This window comes from Macrobrachium nipponense, chromosome 8 (genome assembly GCF_015104395.2).
Source record: "Macrobrachium nipponense isolate FS-2020 chromosome 8, ASM1510439v2, whole genome shotgun sequence".
Lineage (NCBI taxonomy): Eukaryota > Metazoa > Arthropoda > Malacostraca > Decapoda > Palaemonidae > Macrobrachium > Macrobrachium nipponense.
Genome location: NC_087203.1, coordinates 52,349,638 through 52,366,655, shown reverse-complemented (window position 1 = coordinate 52,366,655; position 17,018 = coordinate 52,349,638). Strand labels below are relative to the sequence as shown.

Sequence of the window (17,018 nt, the reverse complement as noted above, 5' to 3'; positions counted from 1 at the left end):
AATATTTATTCTCATTAAAAGGCTTACTTGCATATATGGTTTATGACCTCGAATAAACATACATAGGCTTTATCTATTACGATAGCCTTTGCATTATACCTACCAAAGCAGTCTCATTCATTTATAGGTTTCGATGATATCTACAAGACATTCAGGAATGATGCTGCCTCTTTCAACTTTCATTATACACTACTATTTTTCCCGTGGAAAAATAGCAAAATTATAAAAATATACATTATTCTGACTTCCATATCAATTATTAAAAACAAGTAAATTCAATATATCATCAATTCAGGTATAATCACTTTTCAAATTAATAAAACCCAGCTCAATGTTCTAGATTAGTACATGTCTGTCCGCGGACAGACAGCGAAACTGAGCCAAAAAAGTTGTGTCCACCACATTAACGTTGCAATGCGCATGCACAGGCATTTGGCCTGAGGTTCATCGATTAGATGAGCTATTCACCCAGACTGCATGCGCAGGCCAGAAAAATTGTGCAGGTTGTCTACACTAACGTTATAACTGCACAGTCCAACTGTGCAGTTATAACTGCACAAGCATAACTGAACGATAGTGGCAGGCTTTATTGGGTGGTCTTCCTCTCATCTCTTTATATGTCCATACCATCTAAGTCTACTTTCCCTCACCATGGTTGTAGCTGGTGCTATTTTGAGAGTGCCTCTAACATGCTCGTTCCCAACCTTATCCTTTCTAGTAAGTCCATATTGCCATCTCAACATCCTCATCTCAGGCTCAGCCACATCAATCCTGTTCTCATCTCTCCTCTTAGTTGCCCATGTTTCCGACGAGTACAACATTGCAGGTCTCACAACCTGGAGCTGGATCTTGCTCTTTCGTTTTATTGGGATCCTACGATCACACAGCACCCCACTACATTTCCTCCAGCTACTCCACCCTGACTCTATCCTTCTGGTCAACTCTTCATATAGGTCTCCTGTATTTTGGATCACAGACCCCAGATATATAAAACTTTCTACCTCTTCTAATTCATGAAAATCAATCTCAAGATCTATTTTTCTTTTTCTTTCTGCTTCCTCAAATTCACAGCGCATTCCAACAAGCTTAATTCTATAGATTCTCAGACCCCTCTCCTCCAGACAGTTCCTCCATCCCTCCGCTTTAATATTTAGTTCTTCATCATCAGTTGTACACAAAAATCCATCATCTGCATACAGTATTGTCCAGGGGATTTCACGTCTCAGATCTTCTGTGAGTACATCCAGCAACAGAGTGAATAAGAATGGGCTTAAGGCTGACCCTTGGTGAAGGCCTACCGGTACACTAAATCCCGCGTAGTCTCCCGCTTCACATCGAACCGTTCTTGAACAATTTTCATACATATCCCTGACCAGATTTACATATACTTCAGGTATTCCTCGTGCCCTTAAACTTCTCCAAATCTCTTCTCATGGTACACGGTCATATGCTTTTTCTAGATCAATAAATATTGTATACAAGTTCTTTCTTCCTTCTCTATATTTCTCTGCTAGTTGCCGAACAGAGAAAATTGCATCTGTTGTGCTGGTATAAAACCTTGTTGGATGTCTGAAATATGTACCAACCCTCTCAATCTTCCATCTATGATTCTCTCCCAGATTTTGAAGGTATGAAATAGTAATTGTATCCCTCTATAGTTTGAACACTCCATTACTACTCCTTTTCCTTTGTATATGGTAATCAGAATACTCATCCTCCAAGCAGCTGGCATCCTTTCACCTTTCAAAATAACATTTAGCAGCTTATAAAGCACCGTTACTCCGTCTTGACCCAAAAACTTCCAAATCTCTGCCGGTAACTCGTTGGTGCCGTTGCTTTTCCGTTTTTCATCCTTTTCAAGGCTTCCTCAACTTCCCCTCTTGTTATCTCTTGGATTGGAACAGAAATGCTTTCCATTTCCTCTGTTGGTATTCTTTCATTTTCTTCATTCATTAGCCTTTCAAAATAGCTTCTCCATCTTTCCTATATTTCATCTTCGCCTCTCAAGACATAGGCATTTCCATCTTTCTGGTTCTTCATAAAGTTTATCATGCTGTTCCCTCTGTCCTTCACTCACTGCACTCTGCAATCCTGTTTGCAATCCTCTACTCTTCCTCACCCTCATTCTCCTCATCTTCAGTTTCTCTCTCTTGTTCTTAAGGATGTTTCCTATTTCTTCGTTCCACCAACATTCTTTCTTTTACCGGATGGTCTTCCACATATTTCTGTTCCTATTGTCTTTATAATATCTGCTATCACACATCAGGTGTCGTCCATATCCTGTATGTTATTTAGTCCAACTTCAACAAGCTCATTTCGAGCTCTACCTACAAAAGCTTCCCAGTTCTTTGCATCTTACAATTTCCACTAACAGATCTTTCTGATACCCTTTCTTCTTTTCAGTTTCTTCTTTGCTTTAACGCCATTATCTATCAGTAATGTTCTATGTTGGTTTGTCACTTGCTCGTCTTACTATTATATAATCAATTTGGGAGAAAAAATTACCACTTCTATATGTTACCAAGTGATTTTATCATTTGATGAACATTGTGTTCACGATTTTCATTTTATATGATAGGGCAAAGTCAAGAATACTTAGTCCATCATCATTTTGCACTCCTAGCCCATCCCCCCATGTAGGTACCTCCTCAAATCATCTATCAGTAGCCCCGACATGTCCATTAAAATCTCAACCAATTATCTTTCAGTAACTGGTAGGCACCTCCTGTAAGGCTCCATCCAAATCCATCTAAAATGTTTCCTTTTCAACCTGGGGGTTCCCAACCTGCGTAGCAGAAACACTCATGATGCTCCAATTCTCTCCAAACCTTTCTCATTTAATTTTAATGATACGATCACTTACTCTAACCACTTCCAGCACACTGTCTTTCAGATCAGGGAATAACATTATTCCCACTCCTTTCCTTCTTCCGTCTGTTCCAACATAGTACATCTTGTATCCTGCACCAATTTCTGCCGCTCGCTCTCCCTTCCACTTCGTTTCCTGTACTAGCAGAATGACCATTTTCTTATCATTCATCATTTCAACTATTTCAAAGCTTTTACCTGTCATGGTCCCTACGTTATGTGAGGGCACTCTGACGTCTTTTGTGTTGCCAAATTTATAACGGACTTTCAGTCAGGGCTGTTAGGGGAGAAAATAGGGTGTTTGGTTCAGATTGTTGCAAAAGCATCAAATTTGGGCCATATCATCCTCATATACTAAACTATTGATTTCTGCCGGGAGCCAAGACAGAGGAGGCCTGGGACTGAATAATATTAAGATGAAACAACAGATGTCATCTCTTGATTTATTCCAGTATTTTACAATTATAGGCCATTAGTTTTGTAAAACGTACAATTTCAGCAGTTTTAGACCATCCGATGTATTACAATATCAATACTTTAGCAGAATTTAATAATAGGATAATGAAAAGAGGCATTTAATAGATTTTTATATAGCAAAAATAGATGGATTATACATACAAAAATTATACAAAATTTGTCATAATGAATTAAAAAGTTGGTTACAATTAATATTTTTACTCTTTAATCTCATGACATTAATGAAAAATCAAAATACTTTATAATTTGTTAAATCTTCTCCACAAAAATATTGCAACTGATATAAGTAAGTTGACTAATGTGGCTCTTATAACAATGTTTACAATATTTCAGAATCGACTTTTCGAATTGAATCTTGTAAAATATTTATGGATTTCAAATATTACTTAACTAAAGTACTTCGAAACCATATGCAAAATAAAAAAAGAAAAAAGTGGGGGATCTAACAGATTTTTGTATAGAAAAAGATGGATTATGCATATTATATCAAACTTGATAAGACAAATGTAACAAAAATGTTGTTACATTTAACATTTTTTTATTTTAAATCTCATTAAACTAATGGCAAATCAAAATCATTCCTAATATGTTAAATGTTCTTAGACGAGTGTTTCTGTTTACAAATCTTCAGATTTCCTTTTTCTTGTTGAAAACTGAAAGACATTCATTAATTGCAGATAATATTAGCAATAACTAAACTACTTCGAAACCATTAGCAAACAAATAATAATAATAATGATAATCAATACTTACAATATAACTTAGGATGATGTAGATGAATACATGTATTTTCATGTAAAACTGAATAAATTGTCCAAAATTTACTAAAAAAAGAGGCTGGTGCATCTCACACTGGCTCTGTTACACTTTCACCGTCCTGCACAGGACTTGACACAACTGCGACGCAATAATACCGAACAGACAGATGAAGCGTCTACGAGAGCACTCCATAAGGGTTGCCATTCACCTTTGTCATCTTTCCGCCAGCCCTAACCACTGAAGTCAGGGATAGTTTGCATAGGGACAGTTGCTTTACTCCAGAAAAAACTTGGCCATAATGGCGCCCGTTTCACGCTTGGATTGGTGGGATATTCTCCAGAGACCTGCATCTGGTGATAAATAATTGATGTCTTGCTTCATTTACACCCACTGCATTGCATCCCTTCTTGTACATAAGTATAACTAATCGTTCAATTCTATTCATATGAGGCTCTGTGTTAATGAGAGTAGCATCATATGTCAAAGCAATCACTGTGTCAGTGAGGTCTGGAGTGCAATTCCAGGCTGCCCAAGCTGCCTCTTTTCCGCGTCCAAGAAAGTTAGATGTTGTATCACAACCAGTGAGGCTATGGAATAAGGGAAGTCCCAAACATGTTGGTTGTCCAAGACCCGTTGATGATGAATTGCAATATCTCGATATTTTTCCCCAGTGCCAAAACCTACCCAAAGCTCTTTGAGACCAATGGTAATGAAATGATGGGCAGCCATTACTACAACCTCGGTACAGTTTTAAAAGGGGAAAAAATATAAATGTTGGTAGCAATGACCTCATAGCAGCAAGTGCTGAAGTGACATTCGTTCTCTCTCTCTCTCTCTCTCTCTCTCTCTCTCTCTCTCTCTCTCTCTCTCTCTCTCTCTCACATAATTACCTAAGGTAACTAAATCAGACTCGTGAACTACAAAAATACATTTATTTAAGAACAAAAGGATTAACTGGTTCTTAATAAATTGTTTAACTGAAAAAGTCAAATTTAAAATACAATAACTCAAATAACCTTGGGGATCAAACTAAACCTGTCCACCCCTTTCTCTACAACAACTAACATTAGTTTAGTCATAAATGGGTAACTAGAAATGTCATAGCACAATCTTATAAGTAACACCATAACCACGGAACTATCAGTTAAGTTCCCATTTTCCAAATAAGTTCCTACCACCAGATACATAATCCAGAAACGTCTGGAAAAGTAAATTGCAAATAAACTAAAATGAGATGAACCAAAAGTAATATGGGAAAGACATCTTTGAAATAAATGTTCAAAATACAAAAGACAAACCACACTTGGGCTTAAAAGTAAGTATGTTTACTCATTCTAGCCAAAATGCATACACTGATTAAAATTCACTTAAAGAAGGCCATCTTGCGCTTCGCCGACTTCTTATAGTTCTCCATCTTAGTTATCTTACTCTCCCATTATGTAGGGGAATAGCTCGTAAGTATGCAAGCATGAATTCACTCACAAGACACTCTCACATATGGCGTCATAGTTTCATCACAAGTTCATTACACTGGAAGACCTTAACGTCACACCCATAAAATCTACTCAAAACCATATTCAAAAGGCATATCTACTTCCGCTCACGCACACACATAGAATGTGTTCTGTTCTGCTTAGGCAGTGACTTCAACCTGGCGCCACCAAGGAGGTTGCGTCAACATTTTCGAAGCCCACTCAATCTGCCCTTAAGACCTCTGTTTCCACGGAGAGTCAAAATGATGACATCTATCATTTTAAAGAATGTCATTGCTCATCACATCCGCTTATCAACCATCATTTAACAACAATAAAAGACAATTCAAAGATAACGAATCATATTCATAATGGTATTTTAATTATATTCTCAATACACTGTGCCCCTCTTTTGCTGCTTGTGCTAAATGAACAAAGATTCTGGTGTCAGCTTCAATATGGTTGCATCGCTGCAGATCAACTAGTTCATATGATCTATTGGAAAAAACTTTGTCAAGGTAAGTACTGAGGAGAAGTTTGCCATCCATATCATATTTAACAACGTTAGTGCTTAAGAACAAAAAAAAGTTCCTTCTTGTTTTCCACATTTTTCAGGAATCCATTCCAGTCACTTGAAATTTTTGTGCTTCCATCACCAATTCTTGTTCTAGCACTTGTCCCACGACGTAGTTGTGCCTATGACTTTAGGTTATCTTTATCAGGATAAGTATCCCATATAGCATCAATACACTGGGTACCATTTTTAATTGAGTTTTGAAATATGGGATAATGTGTAGTATTACATACTCACTGAGGGTTTTTGATTTTGTAGGGAACACCACAGGGACAACTGCTGCCATGTCCAACACCACAACAGTGACTCTAGAATGACTTTCTGGTCGATCTGTTGATGCCTGGATACATTGAAGAATGTCTGATTTTACACCAGTTCGAAGCATACCTCTGTCTGGTGGTTCTCACTGATTCTCATATTTGAAGAATTCTGTTACGCTTGCATCAGGGCGTGACCAGAGTGAGAGGAAGGGCTGTGTGATTAAAGCCATATTATGTTTCTGTATGTCTGTGACTTAGCCTTTTTTGGTTTTAGTTTGATCAGGAAGGTTAGCGAATGTCAGGAAGTTATTTCTCTTAATAGTATCAGTTACTGGTACTAAATATTTTTCGAGTCTCTCAGTGACATAATAGTTTATGGAGTTTCTTCCCAACTTCCCTGATATTACATAGAGATTCAGCGACTGACTGCTCTGTAATATTTTGTGTATCGAGAGCAATAAGCTTTTTATTTGCTCTCAGAAAAGGATTACCCATCTTTTCAACTGTTTTCATAAATGATAGCACATCCCATTGAAACATGACTTGTAAGCTATGTTCTTCCTCATGGTGACCTGTAGCAGAGGGCTGTTTGTCATGCACTGATTCAAACTTCTTAATAATATGAGCACATTCAGGTCCTGTCAATATGAATAAAGTCAATGCTTCTGGGTTTTCATAGAGTCCTGTTGCACCACCATGCTCCTGGAGATTCTTGTTGCACCTCAGGGTACTTGTGAGGAAGCTGCATCATATCACATACATGAACTGGAAGCCAATGAGCATAGTTTGCGCGGTCAAATGCATGAAACCAGCCACACAACTCATCACTAGATTCTACATATAGTTTAAAATCAGCATTTCAATTTCCATGACAGTGGACCAGAACATGGATTGTGGTGCAGTTTGTGAATGTTTGTCCAACTCGCCAACTGTCTGAGGTGATTCTGTAGTTTCCTTGTAGCCAGAATAGGCTGCTTGCTTAAGCAAATAAAGTGCTAGGAGAGTTACTTGATGGGCATACCTTGTGTGTTTAATGTGATGCTCATTAAGAGTAGACTACGCTTGTCCAGAAGTTAGTACATCAGCTTGAGATAAGATCGTGGTCCAACCAGAATCCTGTAGTAGCTTACCCATCATTAGTTGCATTTTATCCTCAATGTGGAATGCACCCATTATGACTACCATTTTGTCTTCTCCAAGAGTGTCTGTATATTTCCAGTGGAACAGTTTGATTATTGCATAAAGTGGCTGATCTGCTCCAAGAACACTTTTTTGTCCAGGGTTCAAAAACTTAGTTCCTCTTATTGTTAATTCCGTGATATGCTTCATTGAGGATGCAGATGCAGCTTTCTCAGGAAAGAGAGGATATATGCCTATCTCTGCAGGTTTCACGCTGTCATCACTGATAAATTTTGAGTTGTATCCAGACCACATAATGATATCATCCTTGCCAAGTTTTTCCGGTTTCAACAGATTAGATGTATGCTTCATCCAGGCCTCATCCTTAACCCAGGCATATGTTTCATCATGAGATGGTCCGAGAGGATCATCACCAATATCTGGTGCAAATATATCAATTTGAGTAAGCTCAACTGGAGCCTGAATTACATAGGAATCTAGTAACTGTGGAAATGACTTGTCTGATGAGTTTATCTTGATTGCAAGACATTTCACTTCAAGGTTATCACATGATAGATGATTTGTAACACATATGGCATGTCCATGGAACTTGCTTTATGAGAAGTTTCCCTGAGATTTACTGTCCAAATTATCAACATCATGTGTGGAGAAAATCTTCAGTCAACTTTTTGTTGTCACTACTACTCCATCCTGTTTATGACATGCACAAACTGCCGATGCTATATCTCGTTTCACTTTCATAACTTGGTTGTAAGATACAGAGATGCCATGTGTGTTACTGACCTCAATTTGGGTTCTGTTCCTTTCATGTCTATGCTGCAGTAGACCTTGGTACAAAGGAAAGAGGGTCTCCCGGTCCTAGCTGTGTTGTATTTCCGGTGACTTGACTTCATGGTGTGTGCCTTTGGTAGTATTGAATATTAAGAGATGTGATATGATAGTTGCAATTCTTTCTCTTGAACTTGGGACAGTCTCATTTTCAGATGCCTGATGATTATGAAGACATGGCCCACCTTGATGCACTACACTGAAAAAACTCTTCATCTCTTTGTCAACAGAAGTTGTGAAGCAGTTGGGTGAAAAAGAACCTTCAAATGTGTTCTGGCTTTGCAAACAGCTTATATAGCATCATAGCAGCCCTCATCAAGGTGATTGCATTTTCCTGACTTTCTTGAGGGTGGTATGTTTTAGATAACTCGTCAACAACTTTTCCTTTTTGGGACAGATATATAGCTTTTCTACACCTATTGTCTTTGGAGAAGGCATCCCACTCAGGTAGTAAACCAAGAAGATAATCTTTGAATCGAGTTGCATGTGGTTCTTTATTATCATGGCATGGAGTTCCTTGATCCTGGATGAGCTTTTGATACATATCTCGCAGTTCTGATAACTTGAATATAGATGAAGAGGAATTTTCCATAATAGCAACAATTTGAGTGCAAGCAATAGTATCACAAGGTGCAGCGCAGGTCTTGCAATTTGTGGGTTCTTAACCTCATATCTTAAATGCTTTACCCCACTTTCTTAGATTGGCATCAACTGCATCAGTTGCAACCTTGTGGAAGTTACCATTTGTCCCTTCACCGGTTACACAAGAGGTTCCATTTGTGTGAGGCTCAAATCCTCCAGATGATCTAAGCTTTTTGGGACTCTGCTCAGTGGTAGAATCTTTTGGTTGCCTTTTTCTAGCACATTTAAGACATGAAATGCTACAGTAAGTCCTACAAAGCTTATGATACCTTGCATTATGGTACTTTAGAGTCTTTGCAATGCCTGAACCATCATCCAGTTGATTCACTGACACAATGATACCGTGAGGATGTTTGTCAAGATTAATAGCATTAAAACCTTTCAGGTCTCTCTCAAGTGATAGAAACCCCTCTTTTTTTGGATTCTGCAAAGTGTCCTCACGTTTATTTATCTGTTATATTTTTTGCTCAGAAATTTTTTATGAGTGATAAGTCAGATGTTTTTCTAAGCAAATACCGTTAAAATGTTCTAGAAAAAAAAATGTATGAAATATTTTGCAAATTTCATAGCTACGGTATATTCACACACATTGTCTACAATTGCTGAAAATTTCCTACAAATATGTTGATAATTAGGGGAGTTACGGCTTTTTAAAGTGGAGAACTCAATGCGGATGGTGCCTCACTGAGCTCTTGGTGGTGGTCATATTCAAGCTTGCATTCTGATGACCTAGTCTTAGCTCCTGGCAGAAATTGAGAAGGCATGATGTGAGTTACTCATGGGCCAATTTTGGTGCTTTTGCATAATAGTGAACCAAATATCCGTAACAGCCCTAACTATTACTTCTTTAGCCTTCTTCGCCCTTCAGAAGGTAGCCTTTGCCTATTTTCCTCATACCTTAGACGAGGGGGTTGCGCATTTGGTTCCGAGTTACGCTTTAGCCATATCCGGATTTGTGTGTTGCTGAACCATCATAAAAGAGTTGACAAGATGTTTTACAGGCTGGATGTCCTTCCTGCTGCCCAACTTTCACCATTTATCCAGGCTTGAGTCCGGCACGAAGAAAGAGCTCGCTTGCTCTCCCTCGTGGCTGGTTTATGTGCATATCTTACATGGTATACTTGAAGCTTTTTTTTCTATCAAATTGCAGTAGTATAAAATAACGGTTCTTGCCGTCACTTGTCTGAAAATCTGTGCTTGGTTTATAAATGCTTTTCAGCTTTTTATGCCGCTTATTTGCAATATTCTGAATGTAAGTTCATTTTCAAGATGAGAACTCTAAAACAGCCCAATTTTACTGTTTCAAGTATTTCGATTTTTTTTTTTTTTTCTTTTTTGTAGGATCGTACGGATGGAAACTGCTTTTTAAACGGTGGGTTCTAAATGACATAGGAGTCCGTGTTTGAAATTTGGAAAGGGGAATTATGAGCCAGCCATAATATAACTCCTTTGATCCCTAACATGGCAGAATAGGATATAATTATGTTTATTTGTAATTTCTAACCTGTAACCTTGTGACTTATTTTCTTGTTTCAATTCCTTTATCCTCAAATCACCCTATGCTTCATTTGTACTCATGAAGGATATGGCCACGTCTCGCCGCAAACGCTGGAGGGGAAGATGGTGACGATACTTTATGCAATATTCGGGATTCCTCTCATGCTGCTCTGCCTAAGCAACATTGGTGATTCCATGGCTACGTCTTTCAGGTAAGATTATTATTATTATTATTATTATTATTATTATTATTACACATAAAGCAGCTTAACCAAACTGCATAGTTGCTTCCAGACTCACAGGATTGGGCTAGAGAGTTTGTTCTTAAAATATGAATTTTGTCAAGCAAGGATATTCGTTGTAATGGGTCCAGGGAACATTGGACAATGCAAATGACTGGGAAAAGGAGTCGGAAAGGACCAAAGTCGTTGGTAAGAGCGGATGGGGAGGATTGCTAAATGCCGTGTAGCAGAAACGCTACGTGAAGCCAACTTGTCATTGTCCGCTGCCTCCCCTCCCCCTGAGGATCCCCATACACTGAACGATTGTATGAACGATTGTCGTTATCGACAAACACACACACACTATTCTGACAGCATGAATGATTTCCGCACTGATTTCATTTTACATATATATTTGTGGCATGGATATATAAATCATACATATATTTTAAATGTCAGTACCACACAAGTTTAGTGAGAACAAATTTTTGAGGTGAATCACTTTTACTAAATCACGACCGCAGGATGGACATCAATATGGTTAAGGCACTTATTTAGAATTTATGTGTGATGTCACGTCACTGTACACTTAAAAGGCATCTAGTTATTAGATTTTTGTTTTACTAATGTGCCTTGTCATACATTACACAATAAAAACAATCTTACTATCATTTCTCCTGGAAAAGTTTGCTGTATAACACAGTATTTCTTTGAATAGTGTGATTATTTTACATAAATAAATGCTATTGATAATAGATCTACATTGAATATATAAGAAAATATTATGTGCTTTTCATGACTTCATTTATTGTCTAGTATGTCAAAACAAGTGATAAATTCCCTTAGTTTAGCGCAGGAGACTGCAAGGTTTTGGGTCTATCTGCCAATCTGAAGTTCCGCCCACAGGCTCAGTGAACTCTGTCCACTGGCCTGTATGGGGATGACGCGGGAAGGCGCCTCCATAAATTATACCTCTATGGGTGAAGCATAATAGTAGTAATAGCAATAGTAGTAGTAGTAGCAGCAGCAGCATATGTAATAGCAGTAGTGCAGTGGTTGCACAACAAAAGGCAGCAATTTCATTTATTAACATGCTTTTCTATGTAAATATAAATGTCTACATGAATAGTTTCATTGATATCAGAACAATAATTATGTGTACTTACCTTCTCTCCAGACACTGAGTTGGATGAATTTGGTGCAGGTGATTTGATCCGTTTTACTTATTTTCCAATTCTGTCGAATTCGTCTGGTTCAATTTACTTACCCTCGACAATAACGGACTTGATGTAGGCATCATATTTTTTAGAGCGCACCAGATTGACTGCAAGTGGTGTTAGTGAATTTATTTTTCTTTTCTTCTTCTTTTACTTGTAATTTCACATAAAAAAAAAACATGTTAATAACTTTCTCGGAGGTTTTACTTAATCTGACTTTTACAAGATGCTTTCAGACAGCCTGAGCTGTTCAGCATTACATAACTTCTGACTAATGATTTCACGGAGAGAAGAGTAACCGTATATACGTATAATGAATAAAGGGGACAGCATACAACATCAGAGCAGAGTAGACAAATGGAAGGCAGTGTACCTTGCATCCCAGCATGTCATCTTTTGAAAAAAAGAACCCACAGCTTTGCTGGGAGAAATTTATTTCAGCCCCAGCTGAGAGTGAGAAACAGTGAATATAAATTTTACATTTCATCTCTTAGAAAGTGTGTTATTCACACCATGTTATAAGCCCAAGAAATCCGTTTTGTACCACGAGATATATGTACCATATGCGTTCATGCCATATATTGAGAATTTAACAACCTTGATAGCACTATTTGGTGAAAGTGACAGTTATGCAACATGAGTTGCATAACTGTCAGTGGGAAGCGAGAGAGCTTCAAAAGCTCGTTGAATTGGCCCTTGAAATGGGACTTGAAGACGTAAAGGATATGCGAGATTTGATGACTGAACAGCAAGATCCATCCAATGCAGAGAGGAAGAGAGAAGGAAAAGCAGCAAAAGAAGAGAGGACAGAACTTATGAAGAAAAAGGTAAGAGAAGAAGCAAGACAAGAATCATAGAGTAGGAAAGAGGAAGGAAGACAGTGAGAAGAAATGCAGTGGAACAAATAATAGGATTCAACGCCCAAGTTAATAAAGCATATTGCTGCTTTATTGGTATAAACAGACTTACAGCTGTAAGAGCTTAGATGTCATGTTTACCGTAGTCGAAAAATGCGCCTTGCCCTTCTGTTTACATTCTCAGAACATTAGCATATATTCGGAAAAAATCTGTCTACAATCAACTTGCACATAAATCCCTGTGACAAATATTCCTGACAACTTTATGAATCATCATAGAAAATGTCATTACTGTCAAGGTGGCCTAAAATATATTTCCGACACCCTTCTCACGGTGAATGTTTTCGGAAAGAACACAATCCTAACTTCTCTATGAGTCGTACAAATTTCTCAAACCCCAAACTATTAGTAAAAATGTCTGCCAATATATCTATCGATGGACATCTGACCTTTATCACTCATTTCACGAACATAATGTTATCTAACATCAGTGGGTTTTGTTTTGCGATGATCTGTGTGATTTTTGGTGAGACAAATAGCAGCTTGATTATCTTCATCAATGACAATAGGTGCACTAACATCACCCTTAAATTATTTAACAAATGTTTTAACCATGCAGCTTATTGAGCAGCACCAGCCGAAGCAACATATTCTGCCTCTGCAGTTGTCAAAGCAACACAAGATTGTTTATTAGTACCTACCTCAGTTTATTAGCACCTATCCCATGATATCAAACCATTTTCCGAGAAAAAAAAACTGACGTTGATTTATGACCATCCCTGTCTCCAGCCTAGGCAGAATCAGAGTAACCAATGCATGAGCTACAACTAAGTTCATACAAAATACCAATCAAATAACTCAGATTCATGTGTACCGTTTCTAGTAGACAACTAACATCAAAAGGTGTTGATATTTATTTACAGTTTTCAAGACCAGATTTCTAATATGAAGACTGGTGTATAAAGAAGCTACCATCATCTTGCATAACACTGACACAGAGAAAATAATGTAATTCTCCTAAATCTTCCACTTGATAAAGAGCACTCCAAGCTGATTTTACCTTATTCAGAATATCAAGAGATTTACAAGCAGTAAGAAAATCATCCATATATACAGCGATGATACCTAAAACATCCTTAGAACAATAAGTATGAATACAAAAATCACTGCTTGACTGCTCAGAATTCCAACAAGCACACATAGCTTTATTCAACTTACCCACACAGCTGTTTACCATTTTCAATAAAACCTTCTGGTTGAATAATGTATAATTCTTCAAAGAATTCACCATTCAAAAAGGCAGTGGAAACATCCATCTGATGTACCTTAAGACCATGCTAAGCTGCTAAGGCCAAGGCAGTACAAGTGGGCTGAAATCTCACTACAGGAATAAAAGTCTCATCATAGTCTCCACAATCCGAGCCTTGTACAAACACACAGACTCATCTGGTCCTATTATCTTTAGAGTTGATAAGCTTCCATTGTTACTGGCAATAGCATTAATATCCCTTCACATAGCTTCTTTCCCATGTTTAGCTTCTGGACCAATTCTTCAACAGTTGTAGGTTCATTTCATTCTTCAATATAAGAGTTCACCCACCCAGTCTCTTATTCAAACAGGCGATTGTCTGTCCCTGGTAGACTGTCGAAGTTCCAGCCCTGATTTCACAGTTCTTCCTCTTCATCACCAGGAATATGAAACTGAATACACTTATCAATAGGGTCATCATGTCCTGACTCCTTCTTAAGTGATAAAAAATGCATTTCATCAAATATAAAATCTCTGCTGTGCAGAACCTTATTGACATTCAAGTTATAAAGACAATATCCTTTTGTTAAAGATGCATAAAACAGTTAAATGCACCTTTTGGATTTCAAATCAAGTTTATCTCTTTCATCCTTTGGAGCATGAACAAAGAAATACATCCAAAATTTGGGTTTGCAGTCATTCAGTACCTCATAAGGTGTGATATCCCTCAAAGCAGCAGCACAACTTCAGTTATGGAGATACACAATAGTAGACAGAGCCTCAGCCCAAAAATTCTTGGGCAAGTTTGAATCAGACAACATATATCTCAGTTTCAATTAAGGTTCCATTCATCCTTTTACCAACTCCATTTCTCTCATGAGTGTTTTTTGTTTTTCAGAATACATATCCTGGTATCTAGAACCCTCATCAATGAAAGTTACAAAAAAATATCCACTACCTAATGATTATGGGCTCAGTTTACCGCAAACATCCACCAGGACTGAAGTATGAATAAAGTAAAATATGTCATTCTGCTTGTTACTTTCTACCTCTGGAATTTGAACTCTGTTACAAACAAAAGACGATCAATACCATTAGCTTAATCTTTAGACATCAAATTCCTTAAGTTATTCATCCAAAGATGACGAAATCTGTTATACCATAATATCTCAGTTACACATGTGCAATTTCCCTATTTGGTTTTATATAGCCACTAGTTCATTTTTCACATTAAAAAATATAACTTATACCAACATAGAGATTTATTTTTCCCGCTTGTGTAATCTGAGAAATAGACATCACATTGTGAGTTAATTCTGGTACAAACAACACTTTCTTAAGAACTCAAGTTTCCACTTTGTCATCACTTGTTTGATAGCCAAAACACAATGATGGGAGTGGTCTTGAAGAGAGTAGCTGCAGACCTGGCCTGACTTAAATTGCCAATGTCAGAGAAGAGCAGAGGTACATCTTGATGGTGGAAACCTTTTCTACAAGGTGCCCAGAGGCAGTAACACTTCCTAAAATAGAAACTGGCTTGATAGTAGAGGGCCTACTTAAATGTTCAGGGTACAATTTCCCAAGGAGATGATCAGTGACCAAACAGTTTACATTTGTGGTGATGAGGAAGGTGAGACATTGGTCAACACCAAACATCTTTTTATGACCGTTATAATTTAAGATGCAATGGGTTTTATAAAAGGACCAAAGGTGTGCTAAAATCTATGCTGAAGAAGATATACCAGGAGAGACCAGGGGATTAGGAACAATATCTAACAGCAATCCTATTTGCATATGGAGAGGTACTACAGTTGAACACCAGATGATCACCATTTTAGCTATTGCATGGAAGGACTGTGAGAAGACAAATACAATGTGTTGGAGTTGATGAATCACCTAGAAGAGACATGTCAACTAGCCAGAGATAGCATTTATGCAGAACAGGAACACCAGAGGAATCACTACAATGTCAAGACTGTCAGTTCAAGATGGGAGAGAAAGTGGTAATGTTACTGCCAACAGAGGTAAACAAATTGGTGTTGTAATGGACGAAGCCTTACTAAGTCAAGAAGGTAATTAATCACATGGAATACAAGGTTGAAGTCAGCAGAAAAATTATGATTCTTCACATGAACATCTTAGCCAGCTACCACAAGAGGGAAGCAAGTGAATCACCAGTTGCTGTTGTCATAGAAGAAAATCCCTATGTGTGACCATCATTGAGAAGGAAAATGATGAAGACTGCATAATCCCAGATGAGGACTGGTTGGCATTTTAACTACAGAAGGAAGAAGATTTATACCGAGAGGTCAACATCGGGGGTGACATAGCAGAATGCAGAAGAAGCAGATATTGCAGTTGCTCAAGGAATACCAAGACATCTTATACAGCAATCCAGGACAGATTTCAATGGAAGAAAACTGCATAAAATTGATATCAGAGCAAGGATGTCCTTTACTGTATGCTACTAGGGATCTGATCAAAGGAGAAGTCAAGGTCAGTGTTTAGGATGCTGTTCTCGAGTACTGATGGTGAGGAGAAAGAATGGATTAAACAGGTAACCATCACTTACTGCTGTAAAATTGTTGTTCTGCTGCTGGGCTAACCTTAACTAACTCTGAAAAACAGCAGGCAGAAATGTCGCCTTGCACCAACAAAACAAAAGCACAGGAAGGTAGGTATAATAAACATGCCACACAAGGCTGTTACAAAATTAAACAGAAATATGTTCCGCAATATCTCACACCTCCCTACCTGTACAAAAACAATTCAAAATTTTTTTTTCTTAACTTGCCACACACTCACTCCCCCAAAACCGACAGAGAACCCCTAGCATCAATAGAACCAATCCTGTTACGGTTACCATTTTGTCATGAACCAACTCCTGGTTAATCAGATTCTTAAAAGCAAAGTAAGGAGGGAGCAAAATAAATGACTAAAATAACCTTAAACCTATT

General features: G+C 37.8%; 1 protein-coding gene across 5 annotated transcripts in view; it reads left to right on the top strand.

The window, feature by feature from the left end:
• LOC135222777 (uncharacterized) overlaps nt 1–17,018 on the top strand; it is a 298,504-nt gene that overhangs the window by 230,852 nt on the left and 50,634 nt on the right. For all 5 annotated transcript variants that reach the window (XM_064261041.1, XM_064261040.1, XM_064261037.1 and 2 more), the window contains exon 4: nt 10,603–10,729. In XM_064261041.1, the coding sequence (XP_064117111.1) occupies nt 10,603–10,729 (127 nt within the window). The remainder of the gene's footprint in view (nt 1–10,602; nt 10,730–17,018) is intronic.